Source organism: Desmodus rotundus, chromosome 6 (genome assembly GCF_022682495.2).
Source record: "Desmodus rotundus isolate HL8 chromosome 6, HLdesRot8A.1, whole genome shotgun sequence".
In the NCBI taxonomy this organism is placed as follows: domain Eukaryota; kingdom Metazoa; phylum Chordata; class Mammalia; order Chiroptera; family Phyllostomidae; genus Desmodus; species Desmodus rotundus.
In genome coordinates this window covers 75,015,863-75,039,089 of record NC_071392.1, presented here as the reverse complement: position 1 = coordinate 75,039,089, position 23,227 = coordinate 75,015,863, and the positions used below count along the sequence as shown (strand labels likewise).

Here is a 23,227-nt window from a genome sequence, read left to right as displayed (position 1 = left end):
TTCAAGGAACAGTGACCGTGGGAAGAATCATCTCTGTGGATATCGAAACCACCAAGAATTAGAACCTAACTCATCCTTGAAACGAGTGATAATGACCTAGGAGCTTACTTTTTAGCCCTCCAACAGCTTCAGTCTGAAAACCACCTCAGTGAAGAAAAAGACCCTCCTGGGAAATCTTAAATCAAAGCAAGATGTCCCAAAACATTTTCCAGCTGGAAGACTGGGCAGCCTTTCTGAAATACTCATAGTCTGGTTTTTACTGAATGTGAAATATTGCACATTTGAGAAAGAGGTTGGTTCATGGGCCAGCTAACAGACCCTCCTTAGCGACTCTTGATCTATAATTTGCAAACCTCTGATTTTACTCCAGCTTGGAGCCTCTATGTTCTTTCTGTCTTTGGAACTGATCATTTAATAAGCACTTTTACAAGGTGTGTTGATGTTGCAAGGGGGTGTTGTATGCAAAAGAAACAGAGCCAGTGTTTGTAGGGCTGAGACATTCACAACTTTAGCAAGTTTGGCCACAAAAGAGAAACTCCCGTCTCACACACCTTGTCTGACTACCTCCCGTGCGGCCTCAGGCCCAGGCCTCCATTTGGAACACCAGGGCCAGGTCAGCAAGTCCAAGTCAGGGAATGGGCTAGAAAGGAGGTCCGACCTTGAATCAGAAAAAGAGGGACTAATAAGAAAAACCGGCAAAAAGGGAAGTGAAGAGGCCCTTGGCTAGAATTGATATCTGGCCCCTCTTACTTGTCCAGAGTAGTCTGAGCAGAGAAGAAAACACATTTCTTTTTTGGTATATGGCCTTTCAAGTTTTAAATTAGATAAATGGAAGCTTGGTGAGGCATCTCTCAGAGGTGCGTTTCTTCTCGTTTCCTTCAGCTTCTCTCCCAAGTTTCTTCTCTTACCACCTCTCTGTATTTCCTTTCTTCTCTGGCTTCCTCCTTCCACCTCTCTCGTTACCTCCATTTTGTTCTCTTCCACCTCTCCTCTGGTCCTGCTTCCCTTTCCTTCCTTCTCTATCCCTCAGTCCTGACCCTTCAGAGAGCATGTCTTCTCGTGCCCGCCTGGTGGTGGAGCGGAGATGAGGTGAGGTGTGGGGATGTGCGGTGGTGAGATCACGCAGTTACGTGCTGGAACAATGCTTCTCATCTGGAAGCCATGTTCCCAAATGGGTCTCCAAGGAAAGGCCATGCTACCAGGGTGAGGTGATTCTAGTTTTTCCATCACTGCGGCTTTCTCCTTCTCTCCATCCAGGAAGTTGAATGCTGCAGAGCGGTGTTGGTGAGGGCTGCTTAGATTTTCCCCCGTCTGAAAGGGTGGCTCAGATAGAATTTCCTATTAGTTTAGTAGAGAAAAATATTTGATAAGATCTCACCTGCCTAAAAAGCTCTTGTGTGAGCACATAGATACTTGTGTTAATTTTTTAAATTGTCAACTATTAATAACAGGTATCCTGTGAGAGTCAGTAGTTTATTCACAATATTTTACTTCAGAAAATACAAACCACTGCCTATCTCTGGTCAGACAGAGGCACGTAGGAAGTAGTTAATGAGTGCTGGTTAAATGAATACGTGGATGGCTGGATGAGCCTTGAAGCATGGAGCGATAAGGGCTGGGCCCAGGGAATTTTGATCCCCACCCCACCCCACCCCACCTCACTCCTTCTGGCCTAGCTCCTCCTCCCTTTTTGCAGCAGATGGTTGAGGCTCCCCGAGAGCTCGGACAGGAGAAGGGAGAGCCAGCTGCCCACCCCCTCAAAGGAAGAGCCCATGGAAACTCAGCAGAGGCAGCCCTCACATCTCCACCCAGCAGAGGGAAAGCAGCTCTAGTGACAGCAGTGTTGTCCTGGTCTCTGTCCTCTCAGAACCACTTGGCAGGGAACAGAGCAGGGGTGGGGGGGAAGGGCTGGGTGGTTGTGGCTGGCACCCCCAACTCCCACTCCTTAGCCTCCAGGAAGCAACCTCAGGACCCTAGGATCTAAACCCATGCCCAAGGTTAAACTCCAAGCCTATCCCATGAAGGCAGCTAGACTAATCCCAGGACCGTACCTATGAATAAGGCCAGCTGTGGCCTCGTGGAGGCTGCCAAAGTGCTGAGGAGTGAGAGCGGCTGTGGCCCAGAGGGGTTCTCTCTTTCCCACTCTCCACAGGTGAAGGACTCCCTCCAACTGAGGTCACGGGTGCAAGGAATGCTGTCTTCAGAGGAAATATCTCTCTCTGGATCAAAAAGAGAATGCATTTGTGTATACTCTTAATTCACAGAGCAGGCTCACAGATTACGGTCAACATTTGTGGGGGTGATTATTATGGGTCAGGCACTGTTCCAAACAGTTATATGCATTGATGCTCATTTAGTCCTCACAACAATCCCTGAAGGGCCAGTGCTGCCGTAGTCCCGCTTTACAGGTGAGGAACCTGAGGCCCAATGAGGCTGAGTTACTGACCCATGGTCACATAACGAGGTGGCAGAGCCAGGATTCAAAGCCAGGGAGCCTGGCTCCGGAGCCCATGTGTTTACCACTACATTGTGTGAGCAAGGCAATGCCAGTAAAAGGAGGCAACTACTGGGGCTTGGAGAGGTCAACTGAGTGAATTTGCCCTCTGCTAGCTGAACTGGCAATGGCCTTGAATCCAGATGGCCCTAAGCCAGAGCCTGTTCTTGGTCCACTTGGCTTTAGCTACCGAGAGGATGGCTCACAGCCCAGCAGCTTTGCCGTCACCAGGGAGCACGTTAGACATGCAGTTTCAAGGGAACGCTTTGTAACCTATGTGAATGTCTATCCACTGTGCTATACACCTGAAGTGAATACAAAATAGTGTTGAATGCAAAATATAATTAAAAACTTAAGAGAATTGCACAGTTTCAAGTTTGTCCACAGCCAATGAATCAGATTTTGCATTTTAACAAGACCCCCAGGCGGCACATTTAACTTTGGAGAAACACTTCAATAGGTCCCACCACCTTCTGCTGGGGAGTTAAAAGGTCTAGCCATACAGGTAAGCCTTGGGGTGCTGGTTTTTCCAAATATAGCACTCTCTCCCTCTCTCCCTCCCTCCCTCCCTCCCTCATTCTTCATGCAAAAGTTCCAAGAGGCTGAGGTGTGACTATCCTTCTGACTGAAAGCGTACAATACTTGGCCCATATAGAAAACAAGGGTGTCTTCAGCTCCAGAGAAAGAGAAAAGTCCTGAGAACATCCCAGGATGATTAGTTGCAAGCAGCCTAGGGCTCCGAACAGTGTGGCTCAGTTGGTTGGGCGTCATTCCACAAAGTGAAAGGTTACCAGTTCAATTCCCAGCCAGGGTACCTGCCTGGGTTGCGGGTTCCGTCCCCAGTCCATGCATGTATGAGAGGCAACCAATCAATGTTTCTCTCACATTGATGTTTCTCTCCCTCTTTTTCTCTAAAAGTAAATAAAATCTTTAAAAAAGAAATCAGCCTAGGGACATGTTGGGAGTAGTTCCTGTGACACCAACTATCCAGTGACTGAAATGCTAGCTGAAATTCTCTGAAGTCCCAAAATATATTTGACATGTTCTTCTTTTTTGTTTTGTTTTCCTTACCCCTAACCTCAAAGGGTATGGGGTATGTGTGTGTGTGAGAGAGGGATTGAATGTATGTGTAAAAACAGAAATAAATCGCCATTTTATTAGCAGTCGCATAGCATGAGAACGCATTCGTGGACTTGGAGAAGAGGTGGGCCAGCTTCAGCTGCACGTACCATTGGGAACGGGGGCTGGGAACCGGCAGGCCGGATTTGGCCTGCAGATGTGTTTTGTTTGCCCACTACTGTGCTTTAACTTTTTTATGGGCGGGGGATATGTCACATAAAAATCCAGATTTTTGGCTTCCCTTGAAAAATCAGAGTATCTGGCAACACCAGGCCTGTGTTCTGGCATGGAAACAATTAACTGAAGCCTTAATTGAAACCTTCACTTTCTCGTTGCCACTGCCCCCACCACTCCCTATGTCTCCTCAATGCGGAAACCAAGCTGTTGCTTTACTTAATAATAGAGTTAAGAGAAAAGTCAACCACTTCTTAGATCCATAACATGTAGACCATTTACCCATTTATACCACCTACAGTTGAGTTTATCATCCCTGGTTTGGATGGAAGTTAGCAGAGCCCCCTAGGATCTACATACTCCTCTAAATTTTTAAATATACCATGAAATTCTGGCTGCCTCCTGAGCCAATTTGGAGGAATAATTTATCATTGGTGTGGTGCACAGTTATTTACTGAGCTCCTACTGTGTTCCCAGCCTAGTGCTTGCCACTGTGGAGAATTCAGAAACACAACCACCCACCCCCGCCCCCCGCCCAAACTCTTTAGTATTGGTTGAAGAAACAACATTGAAACCTGTGAAGCAATTAGGGAATAATCTAAGAGAGGTTATGACCAAGGAAAGATTTGTCTGGGCAGAAAGGTGATGCGAGGTGTGCCTGGAAGGGTAGGCAGGGTTTAGAGTGGAGCTTTGGGGGCGGGGGGCGGGGGCGGGGAGGGATGAATAAGGCCTGGGGAAGAATAGCCAGGGTGTGACTAGGGCAGGAGATTTGGGCTGGAGGAGATGAGGCAGAGGGTACCTGACTGAGGAGGAGAAAGTGACCAGGTAAGGTGGGGAAGAGAGGGGAAGTTAATTTAGAGCCATGGATGCCAAAATGGGTGGGTTTGGGGTAAACGAAAACCTGGAAATTAGCAGAGAATCAGCTGCTGTTTTCCAGAATGTGTCATGCTCTCTCACAGACTGATCCTCCCAGAATGCCCTGACTCATCCGCTTCGGCTGCCCACTTGTCCTCGTCCTCTGAGTTGGCTCAGACCCTAGGCCTCCCGGACAGCTTCCTGGGAGGAAAGCAGCACTTTGTCTTTGTGTCTCTGTGGTATCTCAAGGCATGAGCTTTGAATGCTGCCTGGAAGAAGAGGTTTTGTAATTTGGGGATTTACCCATCCGACTCCACCAAACTGCAAATCCCTTGAAGGCGGGACTCCAGAGCCCTCCACACTGTCTGGCACTGACCAAGTGCTCAGTGTGTGTTTCTGAATAAGCAAATGAATGAATGTACCAGAAGACTGCTGCAGTAGTCCAGGCAAGAGGTGATAAGGTGGACTAGGGTGGCATCTGTGGGCTAGAAAAGAAGTAAAGGTACAGGAAACATTTCAAGAGAGAAATTGGTAAGATTTGGTGCCAAATTGACTCTGGTGGTCAAAGACTCGAACTATAAAAGCTGTAGAAGGACATCACGACAGCTAGAAAAGTTGGGATCGGGAGCTGGAGGGGAATCTCATTCCTACCCCTCCAGAGCAGAAGGCCGTCCGAGACATGGGTGCCCTGCGCCATTTACCTGAGCTGTCCTTTTTGGTCTCTGCCTTTTTGCTGCTCCTGGAACTCCAGCCGTTTCAGGATCAAGGAAATGAAGGTCAAAAGGAAAAAAAGCAGAGCATGAACTTCTCATTGTAAATATTGTTTCTAGTTATACTTTTTCCTGACGCAAGTTTTAGAGGCAGATATAAATCTGAAAAAGGCCAGCTGTGGCTCTATTGGGTAGGCGTGGCACATGTTACATGCCGGAAGGAAAAATTGGGAAGGGGGAGATGGGAGGGGCCGGGGTGATGGGGAGCAGAACCCCTGATGCTGGTTTTGCTGAGGAGGAGTGGCTGTGGCTCCATCTGTGCAGTCCTGTGTCCCAGGCGTATATTTTATTTGCTTTAAGTTGCACATTGTTGTTAAGGTGCAAAAACTGGTGTAATTGCGGCCAGATGCCAGCCTGCCTGAATGAGGAGAAAAGTCGTCACTCAGACCGTCATTCCGGGGACTTGAAGAGAAGAAAGTGTCTATACAAAGCAATTGTTGAGCCCAAATGAACTTCTCCCTGCTTCTCACATCCCTCTGATCTGCTTTGCCTGTGACAGCCCAAGCTTCCTATCAACTGTCACTGCAACAGCCAGCATGACCTTTTCAACATGTAAATTGGATCATGTTACTTCCCAGTTCAAAATGGTGCTAAGGCTTTCATTGCACTTAAAGTCTAAATTCATATTTGCATGGGTTCCCAGGTCCTGCCTGCCTCGGTCCCTGACCACTTCTGCTAATGTCCTTCCATGACCACCCTGCTTCCCACACTAGCCCTCCTCTTTCCCTAAACTCACCTAGCATCTTCCTCAGGGTGAAGCCTCAGTCTTACACTCATTTTTTCCCCTTAACCTGCTCAACGTTCTCCACCATGATCACCAAACCAAATGGGCTAGTGACCGTTTCTCCTTTAGGCTTTAGTCTCCCCTAACCTTCAGGAAATATTCAAAGCTGTCTGTGTCAGAGATGGCCAATAGCTGCCCAGGATTTCTTCTTTCCCTGTCCCTTGGGGGCAAGCGTCTAAATCTTGCATTTCCCAGCCTCCCTTGCAGCTGGGTGTGGTCATGTGACTGAATTGTGGCCAATGAATTTAGACAGAAGCCATCCATCAAATAGTAATTTTAAAAATTCAATTTTTTTAACATTTTAAGACAAAAAGCTACTCCAACATACCTTGTCCTATTAGAGTCCAGCACTCCCCAGGTCAAGCAGTGTGACATCTTATCCGGAAATTTTTTAATTTTAGATTTCTATATGATATGCAGAGGGATGACCTCAGTATAAGTTCTTTAACTGTGGACAACTAACAAGTCTTTTTCTTGTGTTAATACTTTTCTATCTCCAGCCCAAGGCAGACTTAATAATACAAGTTAATATTTATTAAGAGTTGGCTTAAATCTGCCACTGTATCTGCTCAGGAGCGTGACAAGCACTTCATGCTTTTGAGCTCACTTAACCCTGACACTATCTGGACAAGGCTGGAGCTATCACAATTTCCATTGCACAGATCTGAACACCGAGGCCCACAAGAGTCAAGGAATATGCCCATGGGCTCACAGAGCAGCGACTTGGGCCCAGTCCTGTATGAGTTCCTACCCACCAGGAGAGATTGTCTCCGCAGACTATTGGTTTTCAGCTTACGAACAGCACTCCAAAAGAAGCTTTTCTTTTTGTTGTTCCGTCTCTGAACTGCTGGTCCATGTTTTGACAAAAATCTCTTCTTTGGCACTTCATTTTTCTCTTCTGATGATATTTACAAATTCTTTCTCTTCTCCCTTTTCTTTAAAACCACAAATCAAGTTCACTAGGACTCTGGATCCCACTTAATCTTTGCTCTCTGGTCATGGTGCCCAGTGGTCTCAGGTCTCTCAAATCCTGTCTCTCTCATACCAGCCAGTCTGAAGACTCAAACCCTAAGTCATCTATACATGCAGGGCCCCCTCAGGCATGTGAAGTCCAACCAGGGGCCAGGTGAGTAGGTCACGGAACCCAAGGAGCAGACAGGGTTTTAAGCAATGTTTTGTTTATTTCTCTGTAGGACTAGGACCTGGATTAGAAATTAGTTTTTACTATTTCACCTCTGTTACTAACGTATTCTTATTATTGAAGAGCTACTTTGCGTTTTTCATAACATTCCTCCTCTGGAGTCAAGCCTCCTAGGTTTGCTATGTGGAGAAAGAGAACAGGGCGAAGAGAACTGGGAAAAGGTTGCCTGAGTCAGCGATGGCACCGGATACCCCCCGGGAGGGCTCCTGGCCCTCCCTGTGCACGTTAACCGAGCTACTTGGTTTGGGGATCTCATAGGCTAGACCATCTGGGCTGCGGAAGGAATGTCAGACTGGCCTGATACAAGTCATGTACCTGAACCGGTTGTGCTGGTGCAAGTCGGCAAAAATCTGAGAGAGGGCCTCACTCTCCCCATTGGTCACCAGCTGCATGAGGCTCTCGCTGGACTGGGAGGCTTGGAGTTTCTCCTGTACTAACTAGATGGAGAAAAAAAGCAAAGCCAGGTGGTAAAGACCTGAGGGTTCCTGTATTTTCCTAACATCATGGTCCAGACCCTCAAGTGTTAGAAGTCAAACTGTTCCATTGGGTGGACACGTCAGAGGTTCAAAGTGGCAATTCTGAGGCCATATCTGCTTATACCCCCTGTATTGTTATAAATATTCTTTGGTGCCCTAATGATAATATTATTATTGAATAATTTAGCAGACAACCTATTCTTATTAGTGTTATCAAATAGCCTATTCTTATATACTTTAATAAAGTGTATGCTACTTGGTTTCATATTTAAATGTGGGGGAATCAAATATTTATTGTAGAAATTTAATGAATGTTTAAAAATTAACCTAAGAAAATTCCTATATTGAGCTGCTTTAAAAAAAGATTTTATTATTTATTTTTAGAGAGAGGGGAGGGGAAGGAGAAAGAGAGGGAGAGAAATATCGATGTGAGAGAGAAACATTGAGAGCTCATACATGTCCCCAACTGGGGACCTGGCCCACAACCCAGGCATGTGCCCTGACCAGGAATTGAACCAGCAACCTTTCAGTTTGCAGGCTGATGCTCAGTCCCCTGAGCCACACTGGCCAGGTCTGAGCTGCTTTTAATACCTGGCTAAAATTGCTTTCTTTCCTGTTGCCTGTGATGCCCCAAAGGTGTTCCAGAAGTGCAAGCTGATCATATTCATTCATTAATTCTTTATTGAATGTCAACTATGTGGCAGGCACTGGGGATACAGCAGTGAAGAAGACAGATAAAAATCCCTGCATTCACGGAGTTTATGTTGAGTTCACGTCAGTCTTACTCATTCTCTAAGGCCTGGGGCAAAAAGGCCCAGGTAGCTTCACTGGTGAATTCTATTAAATACTTAAAGAAGTAGTAATACCAGTTCTTCATAAACTCAGAACATAGAGGAGGAAGCACCAAATTATTCAATGAGGCAAGTATTATCCTATAGGGAACCGTTCTGTGTGGCATGGCAAATGTAGCACAGACCTATTGGAAAACCAACAGGCATGAGTCGGCACACAGGAAGCCAAACCCATGAATCATGGCTTTCCCATGGGAAACCAGGCCTGCATTATACCTAGGCCGCTTTGAGGCTTGCTTTTGCTAAAACTTCCTCACCCTGAATTGAGGCAGCAAATGTTTACTGCATATCTCTAAAGTAACTTCCTAAAATCTGTGCTAAACCTCCCAAGCATGGAGTGTAAACAGTTCAACCACTTTTGTCCTTGATCCGCAACACCCTTCTCTTTGAAGTAATTAGCAACATTCTTTCCTTTGTTATCTGTAAAAGGTAATCACCTACAGAGAACCTGTTCATAGTAAATGAGGACCATCCTCGATGTAATGTACCCAGAAAAGCAATAAAAGCCTGTCCAGGCAGGGGTCGGGGTCCTCTCTCTCACTTAGAGAGCGGCCATGCTGTTCCTTTTTCTCCACAGGACTTCTGTAGTCAGTGTGACTAGGAATATCACGCCATAGCCACAACACACAGACCCCACAGGCCGGAGTCCACATCATCACCCTAATACCAAAGCTAGGATATTGTAAGAAAACTATAGACCGATATTTCTAATAAATGTAGATGAGAAATCCCTAACAAAAAGCTTGCAAACCAAATCATGTAACAAATAAAAGGGATTATATGGGGAATTATATGGGGAAGGGACCAAGTGGAATTTATTGCAGGAACACAAGGTTGATTTAACATCTAAAAATCAATTAATGTAATACATATACTGATACAATAAAGGGTAAACTATACGACCACCTCAATAGATGCAGAAAAAAAATTCTACAAAATCCAACACTTATTTATGATAAAAATTCTCAATAAACAAGGAATAAAAAGGAATTCCTTCAACCTGTTAAAGGGCATCTACAAAAACCCCACAGTTTGTATCATACTTAATGAACGATGGAATGTTCTCCCCCTATTGCTTTTGCCACTTCTATTGAACATTGTACTAAAGGTTCTAGTAAAGGCAGTAGGTGATAAACAAACAAATGAATCTGAATTGGAAGTGAAGTAAAATTGTCTTTTATTTGCAGATGACATACATACACACACACACACACACAAAATTCCAAGGGACCCACACAAAGTACTATATCTAATTAACAAGGTTAACACACAAAAATCAATTGTATTTCTATATACTACCAATGAATGATGCAAACATGAAATTGAGAAACCACAATTCCATTCAGCCCTGGCTGGTGTGACTCAGTGGATTGGGCACCAGCCTGCGAACTAAAGTGTTGCCAGTTTGATTCCCAGTCAGGGCGCACACCTGGATTGCAGGCCAGATCCCCGACTGGGGGCATGCAAGAGGCAGTTAATGTTTCTTTCACATCAATGTTTCTCTCCTTTTCTCCCTCCCTTCCCTTCTCTTTAAAAATAAATAAATAAAATATTAAAAAAAAAAGAAAACACAATTCCATTCAAAATAGTATCAACAAAATAAAATACTTAGGAATAAATGTAACAAAAGAAGTACAGAACTTGTATACTGAAACCACAAAAACATTGCTAGGAGAAATTAAAGAAGGCTGAAATAAATGGAAAGACATTCCATATTCCTGGATTGGAAGACTCAGTGATCAAGATGGCAATTCTCTTCTAATTGATGTATAAATTCAACATGTCCTTGTCAAAATTCCAGCAGTCTATTTTCTGGAAATGGAAAAGCTGATCCTAAAATTTATATGGGAATGCAAAGGATCTAGAATAGTAAAAAATAATTTTTTAAAAATTGGAAGACTTATAACAACCAATTTTAAAACTTACACTGAAAGCTACATTAACTGAGACATTGTGGTATTAGCACAAGAATAGGCAAAAAGGTCAGTGATACAGAATTGAAAATACAGAAATAAATCCTTACATTTACTGTCAATTCGTTTGGACAAAAGTTCCAGGACAATTCAATAGGGGAAAGGATAGTCTTTTCAACAAGTGGTGCTGGAAAAATTGCATATCGACGTGTAAAAATGAAAAGAACTTAGACCCTTCCCTCACACCTCGCACAAATGGCAATGCAAAATGGATCATAGACTTTTCTCGTAGATTTAGCTCTACGAGAAAACATAAGATAAAATATTTGGGACTTTGGGTTGAACAAAGAAGTCTTAGCTACAACATCAAAAGCCAGATCCATAGAAGAAAAAAAAAAATCAATAAATTGTACTTCATCAAAATTAAAACTTTTGCTCCACAAAAGACACCATTAAGAAAGTAAAAACACAGACCTGGCTGGTGTGGCTCAGTGGTTGAGTGATGGCCTGTGAACCAAAGGCTCATGGGTTTGATTCCTAGTCATGGCACATGCCTGAGTTGCACGCCAGGTCCCCAGTAGGGGGCGTGTGAGAGGCAACCTCTTGATCAATGTGTCTCTCGCACATCAATGTTTCTCTCCCTTTCTTTTTCCCTCCCTTCCCTTCTCTAAAAATACATAAATAAAATCTTTAAAAAAGAAAAGAAAAGAAAAAGACAATTCACACACTGGGAGAAAATATTTGCAAATCATAAACTGATAAAGGACTTGTATCCAGACTATACAAAGAATTACAGCAACTCAATAAGAAGACAAAACTCAAAAGGCTTGAACACCATGTCACCAAAGAAGATATCTAAATGACTAATAAGCCCGTGAAAAGCTGCTCAACATCATTAGCCATGGAGGAAATCCAAAATAAAATCATTACATATCCACTAGAATGGCTTTCATCAAAAAGATAAACAATACTGATATTGGTGAGAATGAGGAGAAGCTGAAACTTCCATGCTGGTAGGAATGTGAAATGGGGTAGCCACCTCTGGAAAACAGTTGGCCAGTTTCTTTACAATTTAAAGATAAACTTAACATATGACCCAGCAATTTCGTTCCTTGTCATCTACCCATGACAAATGAAAACTATGTCTATATAAAAACTTTTACACAAATGTTCATAGTAGCATTATTCATAATAGTCCCAAACTGGAAATAATCCAAATGTCCATCAGCTGGTGAATGGACAAACAGAATGTGGCATACCTATACAATGGAATACTATTCAGCAACGAAAAGGAATGAATTACTGATGGCCTATGACTCTGTGGATGCTATGACATAGACGAACCTGAAAAAATTACACTGAGTGAAAGAAGCCAGACACAAAAGACTATATATGGTGTAGGATTTTGTTTACATGAAATGTTGAAGAAATAGGAATTTATAGAGACTGAAAACAGATCAACAGGAACAGGGAACGACTGCAAATGGGCATGCGGGGATTTTTTCAGGGATGGAAATGTTCTAAAACCGGATTGTGATGGTGGCAGCGCAGCTCTACACATTTCCGGTAGTACACATTGAACTGTGCACTACAATGAGTGAATCCTGCAGTCGGTTGTACAGTATGTCTCAATGAAAGGCAGGGATCGCCTTCACACGGTGCTCACATCCCAGCTCGCCTAAGCCCTAGCACTCAGCTCTGGCCTGGCTGGGGTGGCAGTGATGCCCACTTACCTTAGAGTCTCCTGAGGGGCTGCAGCCGTTCTTGGGTACCAGACAGTGAGTGATGAGAATCCTAGGGTCTTTGGTGGTGATGGACAGGCCCTGCTGCAGAATTTGAACCAGTCGGACCCAGAAGTAGAAGACAATCTCAGGATGGTCGGAGTGGAGTCTTAGGTAGTAGATCTTCTCTGTGACTGTCCTCAACCGCAGGATGCGTTGAAGCTGGTCACAGACTTGGAGCTCCACGAATTTCAGTGGGAGAATCCTGAAGGCACGAGGGAAGATACACAGTAACAACCCCATTGCTTTTGATCCAACCCAGTCTGCATTAAAATGAGGAGTGTCTTCTTCAGGACTGAGGCTTCTGGAGGCAGGAAAGAAAGTGCTTAGTAAAGTAGGACTAAACTTTAGGGATATCATAGTCACCTGGAGAGCTTGTTTAAAATATATACAGCAGAAGATACCCCTCAGATGCAGTAGGTCCGGGGTGAGTCCCTGGAATCTGCATTTCAACCTCCATCCCTCCTGCTATGATTTTCACACTGCTGTCCCAGGGTCCTGCTTGAGAGAGATGGCCCAGGAGTAAGATGGCTGGGGTTAGGGGGGTTTTCAATTTCCTTCTCGATGTCACAAAGGGATCTACCGTCCTCTGCCACAAAGCTGGTCCCACTGTCCAGCTTGTGCAGGCTTTGACCTGATTGTCTCATACTCTTCCCAAAGGAGCTCCGGTTTGGGGAACTAGCTTTGGGTGGACCAGTGGTCAGCTGGGGCTGGGCTGTCCTTACTGTGGGTACACCAGAATATAATGGAGGTGTTCATCGCCGAGGCAGCTTGCAGAAATGGAAGGTTTACTTGGATTCCTGGGAATATCTAGGGATTCTTGAATATCCTACAGATTACTTGAAGAGGCTCAAACATGAAAAGGGTTGTTTCATCCTAGAGAAGCATGATGTCACTAGATGTCACGGTTCTAATGACACTTAGTTCCACTCATTTTACTGGTAAGAAAACTGAGATGCAGCAAGGAACTTATGACTCAAACATTATGAGTCTCTTCTAGTCCAAGGACTAGAACCTGCAGCTCCCAACCTATGCTCCACCTGCCAGATCTCATGGCTTCCTTGCCCCTTGGCAGAGAGATTTCCCAAGAATTCTGTGGGATGAGTGCAGTGAGAAGAAAGGTGAGCATGTAGACTGAACCCTCATTCCAGTCCACACAATGCCTCTACCTGACCAAGATGCTCTTGCATGTCCACTGTCTTAGGTTACTGGTGTCTAAAACAATCAATGTCACTGCTGACGGCTCCTCTGCTTTCTCCTATCTTGAGTTTAGTCACAAAGAAGCCTTTGCTTTGGGTCGCCCCCCCCCAACTTGTCCTTCATTCTCATTGGTGTTGCTTACCTCTTCAAGATGATTTTTGGGGCCATGGATGGTCTGTTCCATGTCTGGCTCTGCCCCCGGCGCCATTTGACCCTGGCCATGAGGAGGATGTTGGGAAGGGGCAGGCAGGGCACAGAGGAGGTCACCCCGAGGGCCATGGTGTAGGAGGCTTTGTAGATGTCAATCCAGTTCCTGCCCTTTCTCACCTGTAAAGCAGCCCCGTGGGCACAGCCTGAGCATTTGGCAGAAGCAGCAGTGCATCTCTGCTGAGAGTTTCTCAACTTCGGCAATCTTCACATCGTGGGCGGGGTGGTTCTTTGTTTGGGGAGGGGGCTGTCCTGTGTACCATAGGGTGTTTAGCGGAGTCCTCAGCCTCTACCAATGAGATATGCTGGTAGGAACCCCCCCCACCCTGCCCAAGTTGTGACAACCAAAAATGTCTCCAAGACACTGCCAAATGTTCCCTGGTTTTTGAATTATATTCATTCATTCATTCACTTATTTAGAGGGGAAGGGAGGGAGAAAGAGAGGGAGAGAAACATTGATGGGAGGAAGAACATTGATCACTTGCCTCTCGTACACGCCCTGACCAGGGGTTGAACCCATCACCTAGGCATGTGCCCTGACCCAGAATCTAGTGACGCCCAACCAACTGAGCCACACTGGGCAGGGCAAAGGTTCTCTGGTTTTGGAAGGCAAATCGTTGCTAGGTGAGAACCACTGTGTTAGCTCGTATGGGTTAAAGAACTGTAGCAGTATTTACACTGCCCACGGCTAGCAACTGCCCACAAGAACTACAACCCGGGAGTTTCCTGCATGTGGCACATTTCCATGAAACCTCCCTAGACTGTTTCCTGGCTTTCCTTTGAAGAACATCCTTTGGCCCTTCTTTGAGGGGCCCTAGAATCTCCTGCACTTCCCTGCCCTGTAAGGTCCCTTGCAACTCCCAAGTTCTGTGCAGAGAGCCCTGGCAGGGAAACAAAAATGCACCGAGTGCCCCTTGTACTAAGGCCTTTGTCCCCTCATGTCAGCCCGACCCCTTTTTATTAAAGGACACTGGGACTCAGGGTGCCCAGGTCACTTGCAGTGATGCCTCCTGACAAGAAAGCAGTGGACTGCCCTCTGAGCCCAGGTCTCTCTGGGGCCCCTTTTCTGCTCTCTGATCGAGCAGCATTTCTGTCCCAAGCCCTCGGAGGGCACCTGGCTTCACTGCCTCTTTGATTACTGCTTTGGGCTGGTGGCCTGGAGGAGGAAGCACGTTGAGGGTTGCAGACACCAAACCCTCCACTCAGAGTAGAGGACACCTGGCCTCTCCCCAGGGGTGACAAGTGTCGGTAGGAGAAGCCACATCTGGGGCACTGCAAACTCAGGGTCAAATGCGGGTGGCCTTGCATTCCAGGAACACTGACTTCTCTGTCTCATTCCACTCCAATTTCAGGGACACACTCTCCTGATCACACCATGGGAACAGGTTTAGAAGAATTGAGGGGTGCCATTCGTGGGACCCCAGAGTACCTGGACAAAGTTGCTTTCAAACACCACGGAGTCAGGAAACAGGTTGAATTCTGGAGAATGGACCATCTGGCAGAGCAGTCCCTCCTCCACACCCAGGCCCACTCCAGGGTTTGGTTCTCTATCCACAGGCAAGAGGCCCCTGAATTCTTCCCAGGCATTTAGGAAAGGAAAAGATGAATAAGATCTTTTGACTTTTACTGTCTTCGATTTCCACAAAGTCTTTCTAGGTGGAACTGATGACAACATTTCCACACATGTTCAGGGGCTTGCTGCACATTTGTCCTGGGATCTCTCTCTGCCCTCCTGGCCTTGGGCGGCTGGCCAAGGCCTGGGGCCACCAATCAGCTCACAATAATGAATGGATGACATCATGAAAAACCAGGGCAAGCCTGCAGGAAAGGGAAATGTGGAGGAGCCTCCCTTTTCCTCCAGAGTGCTTGGCTGCCTTGTCGGTGCCCTGATATTCTCCAGCCCTTTTTGGAACCCGAGGACATGGCTCCCCTAGAACTTGCTGAGAAGGTAGTGAGCCAGGCAGAAAGCGAGGAAGGAAGGTGGTTGGGAAGCTCCTTATGCTGCTAATAGGAAAATACCCTCCCTGCCTTTCAGCACCCCTTTACTCTTCAAGCAACCCACCTGCAAAAGGGCTGGTTAGTTAAAACCCAGCCTTCCCACGCTTCCCACAACGTGAGCCCCACACACCCTGGTGTATCTGCAGTAGGCTTTTCTGGTCATGCGAGGAGTTGTAGGTGCCTCCCTGTGCCCCGCTGTGGCTGGCTGGTCACTTCCGCAGGCCTGTGTCCCTTAGGAGGTCAAACTGAAGGAGCAGTAGAAGTAATTAGATTCTTACCCAGAGGCTGGCTTTGTGAGGGTGCCAGCTCGGAGGAGGAGAACCCCGATGAGCAGCTCTGATCAACAGGCTGTGGTCACTCTCCAAGCAACAGTGTCCCTTATTCCTGAGCAAGAGGGAGAAAGAGCCCAAGTCCTGGGGCGGCCAGGTCACAGCCAAAGGGCCAAGCTGACTGACCGCTACTCAAGTCCATTTCAAGGAGAAATCGTACTCCAATTTGGACAAAATTTCAGAATTTATTAAATAATGCATTGACCATCAAGGTGAAAGGTGATCAATTTAGAAAAGCAATTTGACAACCAGTATATGCCATGTAAAGGCCTGAAGATTTATTCTGATATGATGATTTCATTATTAAGTCAGGTAGAACGCTGAAAGGCCATGAGGTCATGTGATCATGTGACTCCATCAGCCCCTCGCCTGGTGCCATTTCTACTGTGCTCCTGCTCAGGCACCTGTGACAGCTCCCTGGTTGGCAAAGCAACTTCTGCACTCACCTTCCTCATTTTCTTTCGTTTACCACGTGGGGAAAATGTCCTCCTTGGTTACGTTCTCTGAGGAAGGGGTCAGAGACTACGTCCAGTGGTGTACATTTCCCTGGAAACACACAGCACGAAAATGATGGCAATTAGGACACTGATACGATGATTTCACAGTTAAAGCTCACCCACAACAGTAAAACTTACTGGCTTACACATATGATTTAGATATATTTGGCTACTGAAACATTCAAAAGTCCCCTTCAATTGGGAAAATGACTCTCCTTTTTTCATATAAGTCTCTTGAGCCCATTTCTGTGGTGCGTGGAGGAAGGCTTTAGCAACATGTTCAGAAATCTCATTGTGAGGAGGTGAGATTTTTGCTGTATAGGAAATACTAAGCAGTGATATAAATGGTGCTTAAAGACATCTACCCCTTCCTACCTGCCCCCACCAAGCCTCAAAAACTAGCACACTGTATCCTTTAAAAACCATTTGACACATGCTTAGTTGTATGTCCTATTATCCATTCTCTCCATTCCTTTACTAATAGAATTTCTGACTAGGCACAAGTTTCTAGAATAAATACTACAATTCTTGGCTGCCCTAACTACTAAGTAAGGCCATATGAATACACTCTGGCAAAAGAGATGTCAGCTCAAGTGTTAGGTGCAATTTCTGTGAGGAATCATTGTAGGAAGGGGTGTGCTCTTATTCACTCCTTGCTTCTTCCTTTTGGCTGGAATACAGACTTGATGGCTGGAGCTTGAGCAGCCCTTTGGGTCGCAAAGCGGCATATAAGGATGGCAGCGTAGCAAGATAAAAGGGCTCCCCCTCCCCCCAAAAAACATAAAAGGTTATCTTTTATCTAAAAAGATAAAGATTATCTTTGATAATCATGACACTAGCATACCAGTCTGAATGTGTACTTCCAGATTTCTTTTACGCATGAGAGAAATAAATTAGGGTTTTCTGTTATATTGAGCCAGACTTAAAACTAGCTGATACAACTACATCAAACTACTCTTCTGGACCAATTTTACAGGAAATGATGGTACTGTTTATCAATAATTCTAAGCAATTAAGAAATTATGGTTAATTTATGAGAAATTAGGACCTTCTGGTGAAAGTTGTATAACTACATCTTTTAAATAACATGAAAAACGCATTGCTTTTGCCTTCCTGTGTACTCAGTGATGTTGATGCTGCCCCAGTTCTTGCCTTTTGCACATTCCATGATGAGCATTTTGGTGACAGTCTCCCGAACTACGGCGGCTATCCTTTGGTTTGAGGCTAACGTCGCGTTGGCTGTCTCAGGTATCGTTTCAAAGATTGCTCAGCAATGACCAGGGTTTCTGGTTGCCAGTTGGGACTGGACTCAGGTGTTGGGTTTACAACTTATACAATTTTGGAGACTCTTAAACGTGAAAAAGACTGGAGGGAGGGGAGAATTGAGAGTTGTTTCACAGGCACGGAGTTTCGGCTTGGAAAGATGACGAGTCCTGGGAACGGGTGGGGGTGACGGCTGCACAACAACGTAATGCCACCCACCTGTACGCCTAAAAATGGGTAAAACGGCACATTTTACCCAGTACATTTTTACCACAATCAAAAGTGCTGGAACATAAAGGGTAAAAATTTTAAAAATCCCACAAACTATGACACTAAATTGGCCCTTGGAAGGGCCGTGTGAATAAGGGGCCCTGAAACGTAAGCTTTATTCTCTTCATGGTAAAGCCGCCCCATGCAAATCGGTGTCTCTGTGAAAAAGAGCTTTGCTGCGTCAGCAGTGCATGTGCTCTGTAGAACATTAGAAAACACAGACAAGTTAAAAAACCCGGCATATTCCTACCTCCCCGGAAACATTACTGACAGCTACCTGCGTGTGTGTGCACCCAAATGAGATCATGCTCTAAAACACGTTATGACCTATTTGTGACCCGCTTCGTTCAGTCACACTCCACCTTTGCGTTTTGGTATATTCTGATCGCATCGCATCTCGTTTGATTTCTGGGCCATATCAACATGTCTCTGATTAACTCCAATTATTCTTGCACGCGCTTTATCCAAATCAGTATCCAACCCAAGACCACGTACATGTTCCCCTACGTCTGTTCTGCTCTAGTGTAGTCCCTTTTCAGGACACTTACCAGCAAAGCAATTGGGTCAGTTGTCCCACGGAATGTCCCTCCTTCTGGATTTGTCCGGCTACTTCCTTGGGGTATGCAGGTTGCTTCCTTAGCAACGATATTCCCTGTGAAGTAGAAGTCATATATAAAGGGCTGGTGGATTCAGGTATTGTTTTTCTTTAAATAAAATTACCACAATTTCTTAGTATGGAGCTACCATGGGATCCCAAATAATGTCAGTAGGAAAATACATATAAAGAATACTTATCAGAAGAAAAACGATGTCAGGAAATAGAACAAAGTTTTTGAAAAAGAGTCTTTTCTGTACTCTCAAGGAAATTAAATACAATACGGGATCTTATTTAAAAATCAGAGATACCAAAATTAGATGAAAAGAGACTGGAAAGGTAAGGAAAAAATAGAAAAAAAACCATTAAAAATCTAAAAGTTACATTATAATCCACAAGAAGTAGAGTTAGCACGACAGAAAACTGAGTCAGTGATGAACGACGGGCTTGAGAATATCACACAGAACAGAGTAAAGAAGGGCAAAGAGATGAAGTAACTGGAAGGAAAATGATAAATACGCAAAATGTTTATGTTGATCCAACAGGCAGGTAGGGTTCCCGATGAAGAGGGAACAAATAGAATTTAAAAAGTAGTCAAAAACATAAGAGAAAAAGTCATTTCTGACACTACCACCCCCCTCCCCCCGCCAATTTGGCAAATGAACAGGATTTACTGTATTCCAGGTAAACTGAGCAAAGAAACCATTGAGAGCAGAATCAGTCTTGGGAAGTTCCCGAATCTCAGGGATAACTAAAGCGCCCTACTACAGACGGAGGAAGACCTGCCAAGGGGAATAAAATGAGACTGGCCTCAGGCTTCTTTTTGGCAGTTTCCGATGGCCTAAGACAATGGAACAATGTAGAAAGAATGTTGCAGGGAAAAGAATGTGACCCAATAATTCCATAAATGGCTAGAAATTCATTTCAAGATGAAGATAGCAAAAAGAATCTTAAAACTCTAATTACACTAGAATAAATAAATCTGAAAGCTGGTTCTTTGAAAAAGACAAATTAGACAAACCACTAGCTAACAATTTAAACTTTAAAAAGGAAAACATAAAACATAAAAGTTGAAATAAGAAAACACAAGTACAAATAATGAAGTATGGGCTTCTGGTTATAGGTGGTGGCATGAAGCTATGTTACTTGGAGTCTAGTCCAGGTGGTCAGAGGACCCCAAAATACTGTGACTTAAACAAAACAGAAGTTTTGCTCTCTCTTACATAGTGGTCCAAAGGTAAGCATCCAGAGCTGGTAGTCTCAGCCAGTCTCAACACGTGGCTTCCATCTCTGCGTCCCAAGGTGGCTGGTCCAGCTCCTGCCATGTCTGCCTCCTGGCCAGTGAGGAAGGGGAAAGGGAGGGAGACTGCACACTCCTTCCTTTTAAGGGCATGGCCTAGAAATGGCATAATCACTTTTGCTCACATCCTATTGGTTGGAATTCAGTCACATGACCACACCCAGCTACACTGGAAGCTGTGAAAGGTAGCTTTTAGCTGGGTGGCCTTGAGCCCATCTTGTACTGGATAAGATTCTGTTGTTTATTATCTAAGGATGAAGAGGCCATGCCACAGAATTATTCCCTCTGACATCCACAGTAAATACAGAATAATCTTTTTATTTTTTTAGAATAATCTTAAAGGATCTTTATTACCTCTCACTACCCTCTTCGCTTGTGTCAACTTCCAATCCATTCTTCACCCTTCCCTAGCCGATTCACCTTGCTTACTGTTGCACCCACTGACGCAAGAAACAGACGTTCGGAGACTTTCAGGACGTTTACAGAGATGTTACTTTAATGGCCAACTCTTTTAACCTGCGCAGGGGCGGACTCTCCAGGGTCCCGGAGACACGGTGCTCAGAAGAGCTGCAGATGAGAGCCGCCCCGAACGCTTACAGGCTAGCCCTTTTATACACGCGAGAAGCAAGCAAGTTACAAAAGCGGGAGTTGCTGTTATCTCTGCATAGCTCTTGGCTCTGGAGGAACATTAACCAGATGTTAAAATTTTCTTTTGAAACCCTGTCTCCTGTCGATAAGAACCACCTGTCCCACTTAATTTGTACCCTCAGTTTAAAGGGTCCAAACCTGAGATGAGTCTGGCGCCTGAAGTTTTATGGCCCTCTAACTAATTGGCTGTAACTCAGAATAAGCCCTCTGCAAATCACGTATTGCTTACCTTTACTTTGGCCGACAATGTTGTTTCTCTCCCCTATCTATTCTGGTGACCTTCAAGAGGTTTTCTGCTTAGCAATGCCTATAATTGCCTAGCTCTCTCGCCTAGCCCTCAACACTTACCACTTCTTTAGCCGCATCTTTTGAGGCACCCCTCCCCACGCTCAGCCTGCCTTTCTGAATCCTTAACAAAAGACCACCTCCAGGCTTTAGTTCTCTTCCCAGAGGAAGAGCTAGCTGCCTTTGCTAGCTCCTCACAAAATCAGCAAAAACCTCAGCACTCATCTACAGGAATTGTCTTCCCGAAGGATAAACAGGGCATCAGGATCCTTAAGAGACTTCTTATTGAAATGTTCATTCAGTACCTGAAACTGCTTTGGTTAAATTGTTTTAAGTGGACTACAAAAGTTATAACACATATTTAACTAACGTAACAAATACAAACCAACTAATTCCAAAGAGGCAGTTTAACAGAACCGCCTTTAATGGTTAATCCCATTAACCATAGTCACTTGTTACGTTTACCAGCTTTACGCCTCTTAACAACCCTTGGAAAAGGTACTACAGTATTTTATACTGCCTTATTAATTTCCCAGAACAGAAGGAAGAGACCTCCTTACATACAAATTAAGAACAAATAAAAGTTGTGCTCCTTGCAGTACAAAGTTAAAAATCAAGGGAATTTTATGCTAGGATTTAGTTTTGAATTAACAACTCATCTATAAAGCATCATAGTTTCCTTCAAAGTTCTTTGAAACCAGGCAACAGTATCTCTGAAAACACCCATTCCCGAACGCTGCCTGAGCGCCTGGCAGGCACCAGAAGCTGGGCACCGTGAGCAAGACAGGACTACCCCCGACCCCTCAGAGGGTGTGTACGCTGGTAGGAAAGGCAGTCATTCAGCCTTCTCCGCAACTAATTACATGTATTTCAAAAAATAAAAATGGGTAGAATGTGCCCCTGCAAAAGGCCAAAGTTCACTAGGTTGCTGAAGGGAGCTACCCAAGCTTGCATTCGCCAACTTCTTTCTTTATATTTTTAAATAAAAAAATTTTTAATATATAATCTTTATTATATTTTTTCCATTACCATTGAGCCCCTTCTGTCCCCCTCCCCCCATCACCGCCTTATTTCATTCCGTGAGCCGAGCACTGGTTCCCGCTTCCCCTGGAACAGGGCAATGACTTTCATCTCTGGCATCTGAGTAAATGCCCTGCTCGTGATGTAGTGGCACCCCTCCTGCCTCCCTACTGTAGGTTTCTTCGCCCTTGGAATCCCTGGCATGTCTACTCACCACTCAGATGCACAATTACCCAGTTTACAGGGCACATAAACGTCCAGGAAAGGTTGCTGTTGTGATGCGCGGAGCGACGGGCAGAGACCAAAACAGAATGATCACAAGATAATGGCTGATGGTCCAGGAAAATTCTAGAGAATTCATGAAGACAACCAAACCCATTCTCCATCCCCTGGGTGAAATATTTTGGCTTGACCCAAAACTATTCTTTGACTTTCCCCACCTTTTGGGGTGAATGTAGTTGGGACTTAATGTTTCCCCCACCTTGCCTCACTTACAGTTTAGGGCTTAACAACCTAAGTTTCATTAATATTCTCCACTCCTTACCCTACTTTCCTTTACTTGCAGTGCTGGCAAAGGCTATTTGCCGCCACGCATCATCCTGGTCTTGAGTACTGGCAAAATGTGCGGAAACTTCTCGGGAATCACTGGAGACTGGTAGAGATCAGGGGAGAAAGCGGTCACTGTGAATTACTATCAAATTACAGCTTCTGGGACAGGAGCGTTACACTTGCCACGCAGGGAGCGATAATCCCCCTTCAGGTTCTCACCCCACAGCAAGCTCCAGAGTCCTGCAGTCAGCAGAACAGGAAGTGTTCCGGCTGGGGGAGAAATGCAACCTCTGGGAGAGGACAAATCTGCCTGTTTAAAAAAAACACGACATCTGAGTGGCAGGGGCTGGAGGTCCCCCTACACGCCCATGCCTTTGCTGCTTTTGAGCATCCGGGGAGTGGCTGTTCCTCTGGCCCTACTCCCCAGAAACGGATGTTTTTAATGCAATCCAAGATCCCACACAGAAAGTTGCAGGCCCATAAAACTATGTTTTCGGGTCGCTGAAAGCAGACCTTCCCTGCCCCGTTTACGAAGTTGCCAGATCCCTGATGGATTCAAGCCTTACCACGGAAGCAATCCTAGTTACCTGCATGTAGGCTTCCTGTGGAAGAGAGAGAATAATCTTTTTTTTTTAAACCCTCGCCTGA

General features: G+C 45.0%; 1 protein-coding gene across 1 annotated transcript; it reads right to left on the bottom strand.

Annotated features, from left to right (window-relative positions):
* Positions 1-645: 645 nt before the first annotated feature.
* GARIN1B (golgi associated RAB2 interactor 1B) lies at positions 646-15,551 on the bottom strand. Its single transcript, XM_045191166.2, has 7 exons — positions 15,255-15,551; positions 13,761-13,945; positions 12,371-12,623; positions 7,713-7,834; positions 5,344-5,381; positions 2,052-2,219; positions 646-1,338 (listed from the first exon to the last, which is right to left on the bottom strand). The coding sequence occupies exons 1-7, from the start codon at positions 15,498-15,500 to the stop codon at positions 1,325-1,327; spliced, it is 1,026 nt and encodes a 341-aa protein (XP_045047101.1). The 5' UTR covers positions 15,501-15,551; the 3' UTR covers positions 646-1,324.
* Between the last annotated feature and the right edge of the window lie 7,676 nt (positions 15,552-23,227).